Below are 20732 nucleotides of genomic sequence, written 5' to 3'. Positions count from 1 at the left end.
GGTGAAAGTGACAGCAGCAGCCTCTGTCCCTGTGTGCAATGATGCCATCCAGCGGGGAGAAGGCGCTGTGTAGACAAGGGACAACTCGCTGAGGGCACCATCAGGGAGGGCTATCTATCCTAACATTGTCACTTGGCCACTGTTTAATCACTAGACACACGCAGGCATTTCTCTCAGGAATGAGACGTCTGCAATGAAAGAGAAGACCAGAGGCCTGAGAAAGCAGGTGCCGAGTCGAGTCCCCACCTGCCTGAGGGTCCCCCAGGGAGGGTTGGGTGCTGCAGCCCAAGACCTGAGCATATGTCAGTGATGACACATACTAGAGAAAGGCAAATCACACAATTGGATAAGACTCTGTCACTTGGTTTTCTTTTAGGATGCATTTATCCTTGACACATCTTGTAGTAGAAATAATCTACAATAACTTAACACTGATACGGCAAATCAATTTATATTCACAGGGAACATTCACTCACTCAAAAGAGAGACACTTCTGAAATGAGACAGTCTGTTGAAATTAATGAAAAAGATGTCAACGACGGTTTACTAACTGTATAAACGCACAGGGCAACATGGGTCTTTGGCTTCCTTTTTCTCTCTTGCTGATGCTCCTCTGAGGTCCCCGGATACATCCTCAGAGGCTTCCCAGATATGACAACGATTTTAGAAACTGACCTTTTGATAATTGTGAATGAGAGCCCAAAGCGCGGCAGCTCCAATCCTCTGAGCATTTTGATTCTCGCTTTCCAGACAGGCAGCTAGCACACTAATGACTTTTTCTAATAATAAACACATTTAAAAAAAAAAAAAGTTCAGTCACAGACATTCAGTGCATTCTTAACTTAGACGAATCAGACAGTCTTTTGTTACCCCATCACAGTACATACAAAGTTGGTGTCACGGGACTACAACAAAAAAACAGTCTTTTACACCGTGTGGTACGTGGGAAGACAACCTCAAAACAAATGTTGTCCTGACAGTCAGAGAATGTCAGGGAAGCAGCAGCTGCCTCGTTTTTCTGCCCCTAATTCAACAATGCTACATTCATTTAAAGACAACAATACTGGAGAAGTAAGTAATTACACAATGAGTTATATTAATGAGCTCTTCAATTATGGCTCATATTTGGGTGTGCAGGAAAACAGACTGGCTCTTGTGATACATTATAAAGACTGTTATATGAACCTATCAATTGGATGAGCTACTGCATAAAATAACCATCAAGGAATACCATATTAGTTCAGTCTTTGAAAAAAAGGACTAAACATTTTAGAGAAACGTGTGTGTGTGTGTGTGTGTAAAAAGTGATTTAAACGCATGTCAACACACAAGACACATCTCTTTTTCTGCAAAGCTAACCAGAGTGTGAAATCAAGACTTGGACATGACCTGCAGCAGCCTCCTCATTCTAAGTGAAGATGGCGAAGTCTAGTCCCAAGCAGTTGGTCACGATGTTTCAAAACAACATACGAACCTACATTGTTACTTATTCTTTTATACCATTAAACTATCAAATTATTTTTCCTCTATCATGTGATTTTAAAATCGTGTTGCATTCTTAAGGGTGAAACTCTTGTTACTGGGAACTCTCTCTACACACGTTAACCACTCCCCACCCCACTGGATGCATCTAATTATACTGTGACCTGGTTGAGGGTAGCGTGTCAGCTGTGGTGGATATTCCAACCACAGTGGCAGTTTATCTTAGGGGCTCAATAAACACTAGTTCAGTGAAAGACTCTATAATTAAACAAAAATGCTGTTTAAGTGATTTTATTTAGATTTTGTATACACATTTTAAGGAATTTAAAATCTCTTACAGAAAAAGAAGCTGCTCTGTGAGCTGTGTAGTGGAGGGACAGTGTGGGGGCCGCAGTTTTCCCGCCAGCACCCCTAGTGCCTGACCACCTCAGCGGCATCCTCCGGTCCCCTGCTTCTCCTGTGTCACACACTAGCCCGTATAGTCAGCTGGTCAAATTCATCATGTGAGCTTACAGGTGGCAGCTGATACTCTTAGGGCACGTCATCAAACGGTGTGTTCCATCTGATAGTATCATCGAGGGATATTTTTATATATCGTCCAACACTCAGAACATATTACCCATGATCAAAGAAGTTTAATTACTAGTCAGGTACTAGCTCTCAAAAACTTTTAAAAAGTACATATATAGGTCAATTAACGTGGTGTTCCTTTGGATAATGCAAGGCGATCAATTTTTAAAAAATTTTTTTTAAATGTGTTATATTTCACACATTTCACACATTTAATGTGAAATGTAACACGTATACAAAATGCACATAAACGTGAAACTAATGATATTGTACGTCAACTATACTTCAAGTTTTTTCAAAAAGCACATAAAACATTTTTAAGTTTAACAAACAGGTATGAAGTAAACTCCCACATAATCTCGAGAGAGTAGATAATAGTAAAACGTAGTTAAATAATTAGGAAGTGAAGGCTTGTGAATATTTATTACCTTTCTTAATGATATTGATTCAATTATAAGGTTAGGGATGTCATGTTGATAGCCTGAAATCAACTACCAGAAGAGTATTTACACCATGAAAATCAACAAATGCTACAAACCAGAAATGAATTAGTGATAAAGCTACAAGAGGTTTCAGTTTTATGAATGTTTTGTTGCATCAGGGCAAGAGAGCATTTTAACAATATAGTACATATCAGATGTAATGACAATAAATTTCTTGGGAAAAGAGCAGACTGGGATGCAGTTCCATTTGTCAAATCATGACTGAACTGCAACCAGACTGGCTACGGACACGAGTCCAGCTGAAGTCAGTGCAGATGTTGTGTGAGAACGAGCTGGCCACACAGAATTGAAAAGAAAGAGTATCACATACTGTACCATAATCTGTTAAATTGTATGCTTTAAGCCAGTACAATTTATCAATTTATATATTCATTTAGTATAGACATAATAAAATTTCTACATACTCAATATACATCCAACCCCCTCTTCACCCAAGAGCAAGTAGTTAAACATTTAGCAAAAGTCGTTGGTGTCCTGGTCAGGTTTTACTAACAACGTTCTGCTAGCTTCACAAAACGAGCGACTACCTCCTCTCCGTCCCTTCTCTGTAAGAGTTGGGGTCTGTTTGGAATTACCTGTTGCTAAAACGTTAGGTAGAACTCATTTGGTGAAGCTATCGGGACCTAGGGTTTTCTATGCAGTTAGATTTCCAACTAATACAATGTCTTTCATAGTTATTAGACTTTGGGTTTTTTGGGGGTTTTTTCTCCTAAATAAATTTTTCTAAGGGCAAGTGTCCATTTCATCTTTTTTCCTTTAGTTTTTTAGCAAAAAACTAAAGGCAGGGCCCATGATCGTTTTCATTTAACAACTGTGGAAACTGAGGCAGACCCAGGGAAGGGGGATGACACAAAGGCCGTGAAGCAAACCCCCACGGGGGCCACAGAGCCAGGTGTGGGGTGTGGGGTGCAGCGTGCAGAGCCGCAGTTCATTTCATCAGCTAAAAGCTGACCGGACTTCTAAAACCTTTCCCTGTATTTCTAGCGTTTAATATGATTATCAGAAAAACAGGGTCACGACCACACCCATCGCAGAATGGAAGCAGAGTCATTCCCATCCACTTGGAAAACTCCGTGTTTCATAGAAAAACACTTCTAAGGAAAGATTAAGTGAAACATATGAAAGGAAAAGATAGTATTATCTGGCGCATCTAAGACGTACTCTAAACTGCATTAGGTGCGTTGCGTGTGTTTCCCAACTCGTCTCTACCAGAACCAGTCCAGGAGGAATTCTTTTACAGGTGCAAAGCGGGAACCAGAGAAGCTGCCCCAGGTGACACAGGCCTGAGCGCCGAAGGGCCTGGCGTGCGGCGCCGGCTGTGGGCTCTAGAACCCACCTCATCTTCTTTTACGATAACACAGCGCCTCCTATGAAAGTCACAGTCCTCACAGAAGCAGCACACGGTTCCAGAAACAGAGCTTCCGTTTCTCTCTGTTGCAGTGTTTCCAGCTGCTCGCCAGTGCGCACCTGTCCGGCCTGCGTCTCAGAGAAAGTCTCCCTAAGGCTAACTGCCCCCTGCGGTTTTGGCTCTGAACGCTCCTGCCTGGTCAGGATCTCACCCAAATATTCACTGAGAGCTCACGCGTGACAGACACAGTTCTAGGTGCCACAAATAAACGTGAACAAAAGAGACAAAACCTCTTGGCCTTGTTAGAGCTTCTGTTCTAGTGTGGGCAGACTGGGAACACACACACATACCGAAAACACATACAGTATGAGCTGGTGGGAAAGCTGTGGAGGAAAACTAAGGAGATAAAAGAGTGAGAGAGAAGGGAGAGGAGGCTGGAAGGGCATGGCGGCCACTGCAGCTTCCACTGACCGGGCAGCATCTGCTCAGAGACGCAGAGGAGCGAGGGGAGGGCAGAGGAGAGGAGTGGAGTGAAGCCACAAGGCGCCCGCTCACGCTCTGCCTCCCGCCAACTCCTGGATCCAGCGGGCCCCTCCATGACGTGACCTGTTAACCCTGGGAGCCTCCTGGCAGCTCCTTGATGGCTGGAGCCACGTCTGGCTCATCTCTGGGGACGAGAGTCCCGCCTGATTCATTCTCAGCCTCTGCCCCCCACAGTGCCTTAAACACAATGGACGCTTAATAAGTAAGTACCTGGAGAATTAGTTATAAAACCATCTTGTATTTTCATATGAGTAGAGTACACTGTGAATAACCACACATGGCAATGGATGGGCGCGTGTGTGTGTGTGTGTGTGTGTGTGTGTGTGTGTGTGTGTGTGAACACTCACCGTGAGCCAGGACCTTGGGCTTATTGGCAGGACTGAAACAAATGTTATGAAAAATGAGGAGAGGCAGGTGAGGGCTGCTCTTGTGCTTGAACTTGCTCAGCTCTGCAAGCGAGTCCAAGCAGCCCTCGAGCCTCAGGATCATCTGCTGCCCGTCTTCCCGCAGGGACATATTCAGGAGTAGCTTCAACCAGAGCACGGCCAGGTGACTGAGCTGTCTGTTCCCTCCTTTCGGCAGTGTTAGCGACAGAAAGTTCTGCAAGAAGTTACTCTGTGGGGAACAGAGAGAACGTCATGTTCTGCTTGAGTCTCTGCACCCTTTCCCTAGTCCCCTGGAGACCGATCAACCAGCACTCTGCTCTTTTCCTCAACTGTAATGTCTCCTTCCTCCAACCCCTTCCAAATACTCCACCGATACTGCTTCCAGGTACAAGTGGAAAAGCTAAGGAGAACAAAATAGCGCTCCCATTCTAACTCTTACTGATTCTTTTCTGACGATGGATAAAGTAACCATAGTTTGCTCTTAATTATTTAGGATTGATAATTCAGTCTGGGAATTATGTCAAGCCTCCTGAGTTTTCTCTATTTGTCTTCTGGCCATTTTGCTGCTCATTAAAAGCTATCCTGTGGGGAGGGAAAATAAGCAAAACCCACTGATGGTTGCCCCAGGGGAGGCGGGTGGGAGGATGGGTGAAAAGGTGAAGGGGAATAAGAGGTAGAAGCTTCCAGTTATAAAATAAATAAGCCACAGGGGTGTAACGTTCAACACCGGGGAAACAATCTAAACTATCGTAGTAACTACACCCGGGACAGAGCATGGTGATCATGTCACAGGGTATATAAATGTCAGCTCCTGCGGCGTCCATCTGAAACTAACATTACACTGTGTGTCGACTACACTTCAATAAAAAAATAAATGAAAGATAAATAAAAATTTATTTTAAAAACTCATTAAAAATGTATTAATAAAAAAATTATTCAAAATGTTATTAAAAAAGAAACATAATCCAAATAAACCTTCAGCACCAGTTAACAACTCTGGCAGTACTGAGGGTAGTTGAATCTTTATAGCTACAAGTGTGCTAAAAAGTAATCTGTGGGTGCATCTTGCATTCAATTTTTCCCAGCTGCTTATCATTACAGACGACTTCTCAGGGCTACATGTCATTCTAGTAAACTTACAGATGCGACAAGTCTATTACTGGAACTCTAAGAGTCATTTCAGTGTCCAAATAACACCCCTGCCACAAAACCCTGCGAAACTCTTAAGTAGGTGAAAGACAGTAACTTACTGTCTTGAGTAATCTCTATGCAAACACAGAAAGAAAGCAGGAAGGGACACTATCCAGAAGGCGTCCAGGCAGTGCGGCAACCACAGCCACACGCACACCTGATCAGGAAGCAGAAATGTGACCACTGAACTCTCCTAATGTGACCACTGAACTCTCCTAACTGCCCAGGAGATCTCATCTCTCTCCCGGTTTCATAACCTATCTGGCTTAGTTCTTGGGCTCTCCTGCACTTAAATCAAGACGATGGCTCGAATCTACGATATAAATTTAACACTTGTATGTGAAGGGCTCGGAGCACACGGACGAAGCAAGCTACAGAAAGATAAGCAGCATCTCCCAGCAACAAGGGAACCGTCCACTGTGTGCCCTGTGCGGGCCGCCACCCACACCCACCGCCCACCTGTCAGCCCAGACTAGTGCTTTTGGGATCCATCCCTTGCTTTTCCCATTCAGCTAGAATCTCCAGGGTACAGGCGCCCTGGGTTTGACCAGAGTGATAAAATACACGACAGTGCTTTACACTGTGAATATGCTGTGGGCGCTCTTTCTTGCTGCTGGGCCTCAGGATGCACTGAAATGATTTCCTACACCAGGTAGAATACACAGAAACAGGCCATGGTAGAGAGACACCAGGCCTTTGGGAATCTCAGTTGTACAACAGCATCAGCTACGTTTTCTGACGTCTGCAGACGAGTAACCGAGCGGTACCAGAGTAAGTGCCCAGGGCTCATTGTAACTCAGTGCAGCAGAGAAGGCTCAGGGGAAGGTCTTTAGGGCAGAGGAAACAGAGTCTGACCACCTTATATCAAAATTGGCTTCAGTACAGTTCCAGAATCAGAAATGGGGACCTGAAGATGCTAAAGCGGTCATTTTGTGTAACCTAAAAACAAAGGAACTTCTGAAGCTTGAAGAGAATCAGTCTCCAGCTTGAAGTCACACCTGAGCCTGAGGCTGGCACTTACATTGCATTTGGGCGTTCCTGCTTTGCTTCCTACCAATGTGCTTTGGAAGGAAGTGGCCGTGAGCACTGCCCCTGCCCCTGTTTGGGTGTGCTCTCTCTCTCCTTCTCTCTCACTCTCTCATTCTCTCTCTCTCTCTCATTCTCTCTCTCTCTCTCTCTCTCTCTCTCTCTCTCTCTCTCTCTCTCACACACACACACACACACACACACACACACACACGAAGAAGACATCAGCCATGTGCTGGTAAGTACCCGGCCAGCTCCAGTGAGAGCAGTCAGCCCTGATTTGCACCTTTTGCCAATTAACACAGTGTGACTACTATCACTATGGCTGATTTCAAGACACCACCGTGATGTCAACCGGCTTCCAAAATTCCTGAAATTAACGCCGACACTCCTGAGCCAACATGAGCTAGCTCCAACACAGCACTGAAAAGATCTTCCCTGAGTAAGACTGCTATTTATTTGGCGATTGCCCTCAAAGTGTTTTGTTGCTTTTTTTGTTTGTTTGCTTTTTGCACGGTGGGGGTGGAGATGCAGCAGCAGAGGAAAAGGACACTCAATTCTTATGAATACTGCAAACTTTTGCAATTTATCTTGGCCTTTATGCGAAAGAAAGAGAAGTTCTCAAATAACCATGTTCTAGGACGTAATAGGTAATCTAATCATTAAAATTTTAAGGGACCTTCCAAATTAGGGTTTCTGTTGACACACACCTAAATACAGTCTAACTGAATAGCTGTACTAGAATTTGACTCAACCAGCCACTCCCTTGTGAAGTACCCTAAGATAAAATCAGTGATAGGAAGTTGAGTTTGGGCGCCGTAAAGAACTTAGGTCTAACATGGAGAAAAGGGCTGTGATTGGAGTTCACAAACCACTTTGACAATGTAAATGGAACTGAAATTGTAACTGTTCAGTGTGGTCTTGTTTAAAGGCCAATATATTACTTTTATGATTTCAAATAAGCGGAAGACAGCTGTCTTTCTAAAACACTCATTTTTGAGAGTGATAAAATATAATCCAAAGCTAAGAAGACAAACTAAAAGAAATGGTTTGATCGTGTTCTATCTTCTGTCACTTGTCATGGGTCATGTCCCAGCTGGCTTCAAACAAAGTGAAGCTCTTAATCCTTTTACAATCCTTTAAAATAAAATGTCTTGAAATCATAATAAATTAATCCTAGAAAATGAGTTCTAGGTGCTTCACATATATCCTGGATTGGAAGTATTTTACTATCCTTTTGATGATGTGAAGGAAGTTTCAGTACTTACTTTCTGCATCACTCCTTTGCAGTCGTGAGACAAGGCCAAGTTTGACAGACACAGGAAAGCCACGTGCTGCACGGCAGCGTTCTCGAGTGGCGTCTGGGAGGCCAGCCTCAGCACACACAGCATCAGGGAGCTGCCGGACGCGCCTCTGCCGACAGCTTGCACAGGATACTGTCCAGAACTTGACCAACAAAGAGAACTGCAACCTTGAAAAAGAACAGCCTATCACAAGGTCTTCTCAGTCTCACTGCTTAGTTAAAAAAGACCCAAAGTGGCAAAGCCTATCAGTGTATCCGACGACTTGGCTGTTAACCTGTGAACTGCAAATTAGCACCGAAGGCTACTGGTGATGAGCACGTTCAACATAAGGGATGGACGGTCCTCACTAACGGCCTAATGACCACAATAGAGCATTGAAAAACACTAGGTTTATTTTTTTTTAAATAATAAAACAAGCATAATAGGTTTTTTAATAGTTCCTAAAGAAGACACCTAATTAAAGGCCTATATAGAAGAACAGAATTTTAGAAATGGGAGGTAACTTGATCTAATGCCTTCATTTTACAAAGGGGAAAAAAAATAAGGAACAATAATTCTGGGGTGGGAGGATGGGCAAATGCTACCAGCCACATGCTCCAGATGAAGGTACAGAGCTCAGAGAAGTCAGTGACTTGCTCAAGGTCACACAGCTCACAAGAAGCAACGACCAGCAGTGGCGTCCACTGGTTTTCCAAAGTCTAGTGTCTTCTCAGTATATTAAACCACAGGGGATTTACCAAGGGAGAAGGATAATCACAGAAGAGTTAGAAACGCACGCGAGTGTATTGGAATATAAACCCAAGCTGTGCTTAACTTGGGGAAGTCCATGCAGCAGAGGCCGGCCAGCTCAAGTATGACTAGATTAGAATCAAATACATTCTGTAAAATAAACTCACAAAACACAGTAAACACAAATAAATACAGTGAGCTTTCTTGTGCTCACATTATATAAAAGTATCCAAATACCGCTGTATGCGCACAGTATTACTTGAAACTGTCACTAACAATGCGATTTTGCTTGCAAACAAACCAGACAGGAGGGTAGAAAGTTTCTTCCTCCATTTAGTAACCTCATCACATTCTAGTAGTTACATCAATTCTAAGAATAAAAGTAACATAGATAATAGTTTCAAAAGGTAGATACTAAACGTTTCCTCTGCTCAGTACTTAGCAACTGATTCTTTTTTCTCCTTATTTCCCTAAACCGTTAACTAAGGAGTGAAGGGCGGGGTAGAGAAGAACCATGTGCAGATGTAACGCTTGGGGGGGGGGGGGCGCTGCCTGGGGGGGTGGGGACAGACGGTGCAGCAGCAGGGGGTGCACAAGGCGCCTGCACTGTGCTGCATGCCACACCCAGCAGTGCCAGCTCAGCGGCGTCAGGAGCCTGAAGGACTGCTGACGTCAGGTCATCCAGGCCGGACACAGCTGAGGGGCTACAGAAATGGACAGCTCCCGAGTGGAGGCCAAGGCCGGTGCCCAACCACCAGGAGGAAGCTGAAGCCAGCACAGGCAGGGGACTGGCGACATGGGCCCTGACCTGTTCCCGGTCCAGCCCTTTCTCTGTCATCTGTCGCTATACTGGAGAGCCCAGGTGCTAAGCTGCTGAGTTTGCTGGCGGAAAGCACACACACCTGCAGACCAGTTAAGCCTTAAATTTATGCCCCTGAGTTTTGTTTTTTCTAAGTTTTTTACATTTCTCAATGACAGAGGACATACCACATTACATTAGTTTCAGGTGTACAGCACAGTGGTTAGACATGAATATAACTTACGAAGCAATCACCCCAGTGAGCCCAGTACCCACTGACACGGTACCTAGTTATTACAATCTTACCGATTAGATACCCTGGGCTGTACCCGATGCCCCGTGGCTGTTTTTATAACTGGCGTTTGTATCACTCTGAGTTTTCAATGGGAAATTAACACCACCAGCAGACCTATTTCATCTCCCTAGCAGGCTTGCTTTTTCCCTCCACTCCAGCAGCCCTTTCACGCCTTCTCCTCTCTCCTCAAATCACCTCTGTGCCCAAATCACCCTTCTCTGTGCTCACTCTCAGCTGTTGGCCTCTAAACATGCAAGGCCCACAGTAGGTCCTCAAGAAAATGTCTGTCAGATGAATGAGTGAAAGAGGCACCCCAATGATGCCAGCTATCACCAAACCAACAGTCTCCAGAACCACCTTTCATCATGCCAGTGTGCTGCTCTACAATCTATGAGTTTTAACCTTTACCTGGTTTTTAAGGCCTTACCATCATAATTTTCACTCTTATCCAGTCCATTTTAACAACATTGCATAAAATTGGCATTTGAGTATATTATACGACTGGAAGGCAGTACTGGGTTCTACTTACCGTTGGGAAAATTTGCAGTATAGACGCAAAGTAGCTGCAGGGCAACGTGCATCAGTGAATCATCCATCAGAAGCCACGGCCAGAGCGAGTGCAGGACGGGGACGAGGTGGGCTTCCAGGGCTGCTTCCTGCACAGGAAGGAAAGAAGGACAGCCTGAGTCTGACTCTACGCAAATGTAAAATTAGAATCAAAGCCAAAACCATCGTCATGAACACAAGGAGAAAAAACTGAGTTTGTCTTAGTTCTGGTCAGTGCGAGCTGCCACCCACCCCCTTGGGCGGTCTGAGCACCCTGCCCAGCTGCCAGGTGAGCCTGGCCAGTGTCAGGAAGTCCCTGCCACACAGGGGTGGCCAGGACATACGACTTAGGTAAGAATGTAGAAAACCAGCTTCTGAACATGGAAGTCAAAGCAAGACAGGGCTAGCTCACACACTGAATAAACGGTAAATGCTCTGATATGGTTAAGAAACGGGGTTTTCTGGTTAATTCAAGATCCCCATCAACTCTGAGCTCTCCGGTCCACCCTCTCTCCCTGTGTGTATATGTGTGTACATATAGCTGGTACATGTGGACAGACAGAAAAAGATCCATCAGAGGAAGATTACTGTTTTTAAATAATTTGAATATAGAAAAATTCAGTCAAAATGTGATATTAAATCAATGAATTAAGTAACTCGTAGTCTCTATTACGCAGATCAGTTACCACGTGGACAATATTACAGATAAAGCTATAACTACCTGCAATAAATGCAGCGATTTTAAACGAAAGACAATTTGCAGACCCACGGGCACGGAACACCTGTGGGCCCTGCACGGTTTTATGAAGCATCAATGGCAGAAGAGAATGGAGAGCCCTTCCCCAAGCTCCCCACACTCTCCACGAGCCCAGAAGTCATTCCCAGAGTTATTCCCAAAGTCCTTCCCCTCGCCTCCCCTGCCCCCCAAGCTTGAACACAGCCCTGCAACTGTGGCAGACGGCTTGCTTCCGGCTCCGCAGAGAAGACAGAAACGATGACGTGTGCTCCTTCTCTCCTCTCCCACTCTGTCCAGAGTTTGCCTGTGTTTCCGCCCACTCAGCCTCCCGCCCAGCAGTGAGGGCAGCTGTTCCTCTCGTTGGACACCTGTATGTCCATCTGGGCTCTGGAACACATGCCCGCTCGCCCCCTCGGGGAGGCTGGTCTGTCCCTTAGTGCTTTTCCTCCTGTCTCTTTAGTAATTAGCCCCCAGCTTGCTCATTTCTGTTTACACTCAAGCCGTTTACAGGTGAGGAGACAAACACACAGACTAACTTTCTTTAGTGCTGTGCATCCTAAATTATTAACTCTGCTTTTCAATGATTAAGCTTCTGTAACGAATACTCTTACTGTTTTCATTTCCCATCCCATATTTAATTGTCGGCTTAAATTTATTGTCTGCCCTGACAGTGCTGGGAAGACCACTCCTATCTTTGCAGTTACCAGACCTTCAGGAACTGTGGCATCTATAGAAGGTCTCTTTTTCTTCACTTCCATGGAGCCCCTCTATCCTGGGTCATCTCCAAACTCTTTCCAGCATTTTCTTCTCAGTGGTTTGATGCCTTCTCTTAAATATGAGTTGTATTTTCCAAGGACCTGACCTAGGCTTTCACTAGATACTCTCTTGGGGAATTTCAACAATAGTCACAGCCACAAACACTATCTATACGCTGATAACTCCTACCCTGTTTCCCCCAAAATAAGACGTAGCTGGACCATCAGCTCTCATGCGTCTTTTGGAGCAAAAATTAACATAAGACCCCGTTTTATAAATAAGACCGGGTCTTATGTTAACTTTTGCTCCAAAAGATGCATTATAGCCGAGGGCCTGGCTATGTCTTATTTTCAGGGAAACACAGTAATACCCTGTTTCACCCCTCCAAGCCCCAGATCTATGTAATCTACTGAGTACCAGCCATTTTCCACCGGGATATCCCAGACACTTCATGCTAACATGCAAACCCAAACATTAGGCTCTCTCATACTTAACGCTCTGCTCTATTAGGCACTCTTGCATTAAACTAGAGCCTGGAAGTTATTCCACATTTCTCTGCCTTCTCCTCCATATCTCAGATTCACTCTCCCCTCCTTCTGCTTTCCACCTGCCCTGGCTAGGGTCTCCTCACCTCTTGCCTGGACCTTGCTTGCCTACCTCTAACCTTACCCAGCATTCAATTCATTAACTCACAGCCACCAGGATCTTCCCAGTATGAAAACTCCTCAATGTCACACAAACACAGACACTGGGACGGTGTAGGTGTGGGTTACTCGGTGACTTTCCACAAGAGGGACCAACAACGAGTAATGGGAGTGCGTCATAAAGCTCAGGTAAGTGGGAGCAGAAAAAGAAATTAAGAATCTTTGCCCCATCAGACTGCATTTGTACTCAAGAGCAATCTAAACATTCTTCTTTGGATTTACTCCTTATCAACAACTTGGAAATGCAGAAATGCTTTGATTGATTGAGAGATTACACTTTTATAGACATCTCATGTGTTACAAACGTGAACACTACATTTATAACCAGTACCCAAGCATGCATCTCATAAACCTAGAGAAGCAGATCCTACCTAGAAAGTGTTCCAGTTAGCTGTATTATTTAATAAAAGCTTAAAAATAAATAAATGAAATATTGTTGGTTTAAAAAAAAACAACAACAGTGTTCCAGAGTATTCCCTGAGTAGTAAGGTGTCATGGAAAAATATTAACTGTATCCAGTCACTAGGATACTATTTAGCATAAGGGATCATAAATTTAGTAAATGATAGAATATTCTGAGTAAAAAGTTCATACATGGGGAATTTTAATGAAATGTATAAATACTTAATTCCCATCAAACTGTTTTGAAATATAAATTGTTAGTCATACGTCTTGCACAAATCATTTAACACAGTTTAAGGAATATGTGTTCAAGATATTTATTTGTAGAGACAGTACATTTTTTTCCAGTTTTATCACAAGTAAAAGCAAAAGGGGTAAGAATTTTTTTTAAAGGGAGCTTTTATCATTTCTTTTTGTCTTACTCATGTTCTACATTATTTGTGTGAAAATCAGTGCTTCAAAAGTGTTGTAATACTGCGACAAGCAAATCCAAGTGTTCCAGACGTCATATCCTGTGTAACGGTGTTAACGCAGTGATTTAAATGACGGCATCAAAGCTCACAGACAACGCAAAACACGCCCGTGGTTCCCAGGCAGAGGGGCTGAGCGCAGGGGCCCCGGGAGCGGGCAGAGCTGGCAGTGGAGCCTGGCTCCCTGAGATGGACGGGGCCACGCTCGGCAAGAATGGAGGGCACTCTGACACACTCGCGTTCTTTCCTCATGGACACAGACCCCTGCACTTACCCCCGTGGACAGCTGTCTGACAACCACCTCTGAAAACACCCTGCCTCGAAAGACACACACAGCCATCCATTCCACCTTCGTAGAAAAGCTGAAGAGCAGAAAGAGGCTCCAAGCTTGAGCTGCCCAAAGTCAGGTTCAGGGACAAAGCAAACACGCTGACTGAAACAAGAAACGGCACCAGCGTTGAAGAATAACTAGGTTAAGTGCACTGACTGTGAGAATTAACACTGGGTCTGAGGAACAATCAACTGCGCATCTAAAACAAAATCCAAAGGTTTCCATTTTCCCTCCTACATTATCTCACACGGAAATTAAAGTGCTCAGTGCCAGCACCGCTGTCAACATTTGGAGAAGGAACTCTACTTACCTTACATTCTTCGTTTTGATAAAGACAGTTTCTTAGAAGCTGCATGGCAATGCTTAACTCTTTAATAAAACCATCCTCCTGTTTAAACAAAAAGCAGGTGAAAGATGTGAACACATGGCATATCCCTCTTTTTACAGACAGTTGTTCCTTTCCTCTGGGTCCCATGACAGTGAGCCATGCTCTCTGCGCCTGGACAGCATAACTGGGAGTGGACTGACAAGCTAATGATCTCTGAAAGATGAGCATATCTCAAGAAGCGCAGCCACCGCGAAAAAGCTATCTCTGTTCTATCAAGCATGGAGGAACTGAGATACATTACAAGCTCCATGTTTCATCTCTATAAAGTGAGGCAGGTGCTGACTGTTTTTCAATCACATCAGGAGCTGCTTTCTTTCTCAGTGATGAAGGGCCTTTGCCAAGAGAGGAAAAGAGGCAAGAAAAGAAACTGAAAAACATGTGACCCCCTGCGTCAATGAAATTATTAATATGGCTTTTTCTTGGTTACCAATCAAATGCAGCAGAAACTAGTTATGGCACAGATCACTGCTCTATGGCCTGCGCTATGTACATAGAAACACGCATGCACATTCATTTTCCCAGTAAGCCTGTGTGGCGGGTCTTTTTAACCATAGTTACTATTATTAACCACTGCTTTACATAAAAACTGTGTTATTTACAGTTTCCATGAACATGAGTCCAGCAGACTCAATGCTAGAGACATTCAGAAGTCACAGAAGGAAAGAATCAACCGCCCAGCTCTGGGCAAATACTGGCTTTATGAATTACCAGTTAAAGGACTGCATTGTCCTGAGTGTGCGTCAGATAATAAACATGAGATGTTTACAGCAGCACTTGGCCCAGACTGTTTATTAACAACCAACATGTAACATACACCTTTCATTTAAAGTCATTCACAGGAGAACTAAGACACACCCACACAACCCCGACCCCAACGTGCTCATGCGGAAAGCCTGTTAACGTCTCTGGCTGCCTTTCTTCTAAATCAGGCCCTCGTGTCAACCCCACATCGGTCGTTCACAAGCGTGCGGACATGACAGCGACCATCTGGGAGTGGCCCTCCGTCCGTCCCAAAAGTCCCCGCTGCTCACCTTCTTCCTGAGCGCGGCCTTCCCAGGCCTCAGAGTGTCCAGGCTCAGCTGTGCGTTAACATGCTTCATCCGCTCCATGCAGCTGTCTATCAGGGCCGCTAAGAAGCAACACCAACACCATCAAAGGAAACCCCATCTCCAAGTCAGTCCAAACCACATGCAGCGATCACACGCTCAAAAAAATGTTTTACATTTCTGACCAACTTCATTTTCGTATTTTCGGTGAGATTAACGAACCAGAGGAAAAACTGTATGAGAACCAAAAATGCTAAAACCTACTTGTTTTCAGGTTCGTACAATCCTCCCAACATCTAAGTTACATTTTGAGGCACACAGTTTGTTGGAGGAGCAAATCACAACTGAAACTAATGGACCTGACGTTGCTGTTACTCTGATTCCAGATGAGAAATTAGAACACTTTATGGGGGAAATTTATATAACAATATAGGACCATCTATTGTTATTACTATGAAAACTATGTTCTTTTTCAGGTATGCCACATGTGCGCGTGGTTATTAAGATTTAATTTTTATAGAATTAAGTGATGTTTTTAAGCCTCTATAACATTTAGATATACATTCTCTACAGCAGCAATCATTGCACAAAAATAATCTACATGTATCTTTTTATTTTAGAAGTAATACATTTGACTACTTTTAGCGACCCTGAGAGTATAAGGTTTTTTACATTTTGAGTCCAAAGAAAACTAAAATGAACAAGCAGTAAAGTCTCTGAGCTGAAAACAGACCACAAAAGCATCTGACGCATCCGTCGTGCGGCTCACCTTCCAAAGCGAGCTTCTGGGCTCTTCTACTGACCGCCAGGAGTGACAGCAGTGCATTCGCAGCAACTCTTTTCAGAGTATCTCTGCCGGATTTCCCTTCATAGCTCTGCAAAGAATACATATCAAACTGCCTTGAAGGAAAGCTTACTCGGAAGCAAGAGTGTTGTGAATAAGAGACGTGTTCTATTTAAAAGGTATTGCTAGGTTTAGACTAGTCCATGGAACCCACTGGAATCTGGTCAATCATTCAGATTTAAGAATGCTCTGTGTGGATAAGACTGACTAAGAAACTTACAATATGGCTAAGACCAACAATCAGTCTCAAAGACTCATCATATAAAGAAAAAAGCTACATTTTAGTATAACACAGAGCAAGTTCCTGCACTTACTCAAACTGACCAGAGAATATACACACACATCTTTAACTTATTTCCAACTTTAGCAGTTGGAAAACTGCTGAGCAGGAGAACCGTCATCAAATTACTCCTTTCTTCTTCTTGAGACACATTCCCCTCCCTCGGTTTCCACCCAATATACCTCTGTACCTCAGGTGATTTGGTTCTGTCCATCTTTCATTTCTGTAGTAACACTTACCTGTCATGTGATACATTTTTCAAAAAAGCATTATTTCTTAATTTTTTTACTCTAACGTAAATGAAAAATTACTTGTAATTTTGAAACTACTGATATATTTTGATATATTTCCTTTATGCATTTGAATTTATGAGTTTAAAATTTTTTTCATTATAAAAAAATTCCAAATATGTTATAAGAGCAGAGAAAACAGAGTAACAAACCTCCATACTGTCTTTTTAAATATTTTTGGCTGAAGTATTTTAAAGTGGCACACTCCAGTATATATAACCATAAAGCCAACATCATGCTTAACATAATTAACAAAATTTCTTGGTATTAACTAATATCCAGTCCAAATTCAGATTTTCTGTTTTGCTCAAAAATGTTTTCCCACAATTGGTATACTGGAATCAGGACCCAGTGAAACCCTCACATCGCATCTGCATGTCTTACCTCCCCCAGACAGTGAAGGGAGGTTGTTTGAAACATCTCTGAAAAGCAGTGAGAGGACTAGATTCTGCCCACCACCCACCAATCTCTGTGCAGCCAACACACTCTTCCTCCTCAACCCTTAAAATGACCGGAGGTTCAGTCTCTGAAGAGGATGAGTTAGAAGGAGTCTATGCTGGCAGATGTCAAGCTCATTTGTGGGTGAGTATATTCTACTGAAAACAGGAAGGATTAAGTGAAATTGTGCAAATTAAGTCCTAATACCCCAGCTCTCTTCTCCTACTTTGCTGCAAAACACTTGACAGGAGGGTTTTTACCTCCATTCAGGATGTTGGGAAATTCTTCTCTAGGAAATCTGAGAAGCTCAAGGAGACAGTCATAGAACGACCCAGTACAGTTTACGGGTGACCAGTTCCATTCATGCTCAGCTTCCAACCTGCTGTAAGTCTCCCAGTTTTGAATACAGCAGTCATCCAAGGTGACCAGACCCGAGAGAAGCCCCTAACCAGAAAACAGAAACAAAAATAGAGGAAAAAGAAGAAAAGAGAGACTCTCTAGGAAGAAGCAAACCTAACAGGACTTGCAAACATACACAGCATACAAAGTGGAGGAAATGTCAGGTAATTACAGTGGAAAGAGCCCAGCACAAGGGATAAAAAAACACCCATTCCACACCTAGGCACTTCATCAGGAACGTGTATAACATTAGAGACAAAAAAAAAAATTCTGAAAACTTCCAGGAGAGAGAAACCAGGGATCGTGACGGTGTCAGAATTCTCTACAGTAACCAGAGAAGTTACAGGGAATAGACAATGCCTTCTAAATTTTGAAGTGAATGATCTCCAGTCTAGAATGCTCACTTGACCCAACTCTAAAACATGAGTGTAGATGAGGATGCTCAGACGTCTCCATCTCAGAAAAGCCTCCTCTGCAGGCTTTGGAAGCTGCTGGAGGACGGACTCTACCAAAAGGGAGACATGGGACATAGGAGACGGCATGAAACAGTACAGACTAAAGGGACTCCCCAGGAAAAAGGTGAACGGGACCCCGGGACGACACCGGGCACCAAGCAGTCAGAAGGAACCGGGAGACTTCTTCCGGGAGATGAGCTGATGTAAGTTCTGACATTTCTAAATACACTGAGAGGACATTCAATCGCTGGCAAAGAACATGAGCTTAGAAAAAGAAATGTAAACATTGCGACGCAGTTCAATTGTGTATATTGCTTTCACGGATTTAACACCACATGCTGTGTAATCTCTAGTCAACGTGAAGATATATAACATTGGGGTAATAAGAAGAAACCCATTGTGGTTGGGGGGGTGGAAAGATGGTTACAGTCTCATTTTCCACAGTAGGAAATCAACAGATCATGTCCAAAACTGAATAACCCAGCTAGAGAAATATAAGTACGTTATCTGGAGACACGGAAGGGAAACTGGTAAACAATAAGCTCAAAGAGGAAAATGAGAAAGTACCCTACTTTGGCTAACAAAATTTATAAAACTGTATACATGGTAAACCTGACATGAAAGCCCCAAACTAAAAAGAAACAAACAAGAAATAAACAGGACTGACCTATAGTAAATCCACACACTTTTCAACATATGCCGAAGTTCAGAGCATAGAATTTAATTCCTATGGTTTTCCATGTAGCACGTAGCACAGACTGAAAATTAGGTCTGAGCGTCAGTGCAGAGCAGGCGCTGTGCAGCCAGTGGGAGCAGCCTGGAGGCGGGAGGTGGGGGCTAAGATCCCACGTCTTATTAACAGCTGAAGTCACAGACCACTAGCTACTGGAGGATGCACCAAGAAAATGCATCCAGAGGATACAGAGCAAGACACAAGATGTCTCTGTGTTAACCATAGGTAGAAAGAAAATAAGAAGATCAATGTAATTTAAATGTTAGGCTCTTTAATCCAATCCCGTCTGTACACTAAGGGATCTTGGAATTCTAGGTCAAGACTTTCTGCTTTCTTTCCAAAGGGCACTAAGATAAAGAGGCTCTTTAATTACAGTAAACATTCATTAACACAGCAGTATCTCAAGTACCTACGCCTTATCTCTAACAGATTTATTTACTCTTGAAATTTTACCACTCAATAAACACTAATGCAAAATATACCTCCTAAGTTGGGACATAAGAGTTTGTTTCCTTGCATTACTATCCTTAGATATTAGAGCAAATATAAAGAGTAAAAACCCGACATCTCAGTTACAGACAAAACTCATCATGATCGTGTTAATCTTATTATCTCTACGTATTTGCAAATGAAACGTATTGAGTATCTCACTAGGGAAGGCAAAATCACCATTAAGTCAAGTGTGTTCAATATTTTGTGGTCAAAACACAGCTAATAGTTTCTTAGAGAGTATTCAAATCCTGTAAAACTGAATTATGAAAAAATAAAATTATACATTATTTAAGATATAACTATCAAAAGCAAACTTTGAACATGTATCCCCAATAGGATATGCTGTAAAGCAGCCATTGAAAAGATTCTCTGCCAAGACAGCTTAATTGAAGTTATAGTACAATAATTGATTAGGAGATGGGAGAATTTTGGAGCCAGCCGAAGCTTAGCAATAATGCCACACAGACCTCTCATTTTTATATTCTGAAGAACTGAATCAGAAGAGGTTAAGTGATATGTCTGGGGTCACTCATCTACCATGTTTTAGCACATTTTACAGAGGATTTAAATATTCCTTTGAAGCGCACCAATTTTGGAATACTATCTCTTCTGCTAATTTAAAGACTGTAGTTTACTTTGCTTCGCATAACACCTGGCACTACCCATAGCCCTCATGGACGTATATTAAGAAACACAATGTGTGGCTCTTCAATGTAGTCTAATAATATATTAATTCACATATCACGTTTATATAGGGCAGAGCAAAGAAAACACAGTGTTTGCAGTCAAATAAGCTCATTAGTGAGTATCCCATTTTCCGTTAGGCATACATTTCCTCCCAAGTGTGTCACAGGTCTGATTCCCATCTTTACTTTCTTTGTCTTAAACTCGCCTGTGCCCTTCTAACAAACATCGTATGTCCATAGTCTCCTGTTTCCATAAACAAAAAGAGTATGATTTACTAGGAAACACAGTATAAATAATTGGTTAATGTGTCCATATTCACACAGAATACTTTCTATCTTTTGCAATTTGGAATAAATGAAGAGGAAAATTAGCTAGTCATTAGGAAAATCACGGAGATACCCTGTGGCTCATTTTCCTGGGCCAAGGAAGGTAACAGAGAAAGATTATAGACAATAACTTTTATAATAAATAATATTGTAAACTATTAGGGCAAAATAAGGGCAAGGTAAACACGGCAAAACCCGGCAGCAGTTTTTCCTACATGCACTATTTTAATCTG

At 43.0% G+C, this 20732-nt stretch overlaps 1 protein-coding gene across 8 annotated transcripts in view; it reads right to left on the bottom strand.

Annotated features, from left to right (window-relative positions):
• The window catches only part of RTTN (rotatin), a 126413-nt gene that overhangs the window by 6787 nt on the left and 98894 nt on the right, over positions 1-20732 (bottom strand). For 7 of the 8 annotated variants that reach the window (XR_012498703.1, XR_012498702.1, XR_012498704.1 and 4 more), the window contains exons 41-47: positions 16325-16430; positions 15541-15638; positions 14432-14509; positions 10706-10832; positions 8318-8520; positions 4794-5061; positions 676-779 (exon numbers count right to left, since the gene is read on the bottom strand). Coding sequence is in view for 1 of the 8 variants with exons in the window: in XM_074339859.1 (XP_074195960.1) it covers positions 676-779; positions 4794-5061; positions 8318-8520; positions 10706-10832; positions 14432-14509; positions 15541-15638; positions 16325-16430 (984 nt within the window). In the remaining 7 variants the exon portion in view is untranslated. Of the gene's footprint in view, positions 1-675; positions 780-4793; positions 5062-8317; positions 8521-10705; positions 10833-14431; positions 14510-15540; positions 15639-16324; positions 16431-17667; positions 17852-20732 lie in introns of those variants that run through there. The other variant, XR_012498708.1, reaches the window with a different exon arrangement.

Source organism: Rhinolophus sinicus, linkage group LG09 (genome assembly GCF_036562045.2).
Source record: "Rhinolophus sinicus isolate RSC01 linkage group LG09, ASM3656204v1, whole genome shotgun sequence".
Taxonomy (NCBI): domain Eukaryota; kingdom Metazoa; phylum Chordata; class Mammalia; order Chiroptera; family Rhinolophidae; genus Rhinolophus; species Rhinolophus sinicus.
The sequence above is the reverse complement of the archived record's forward strand: the minus strand, read 5'-3'. Positions and strand labels throughout refer to the sequence as shown.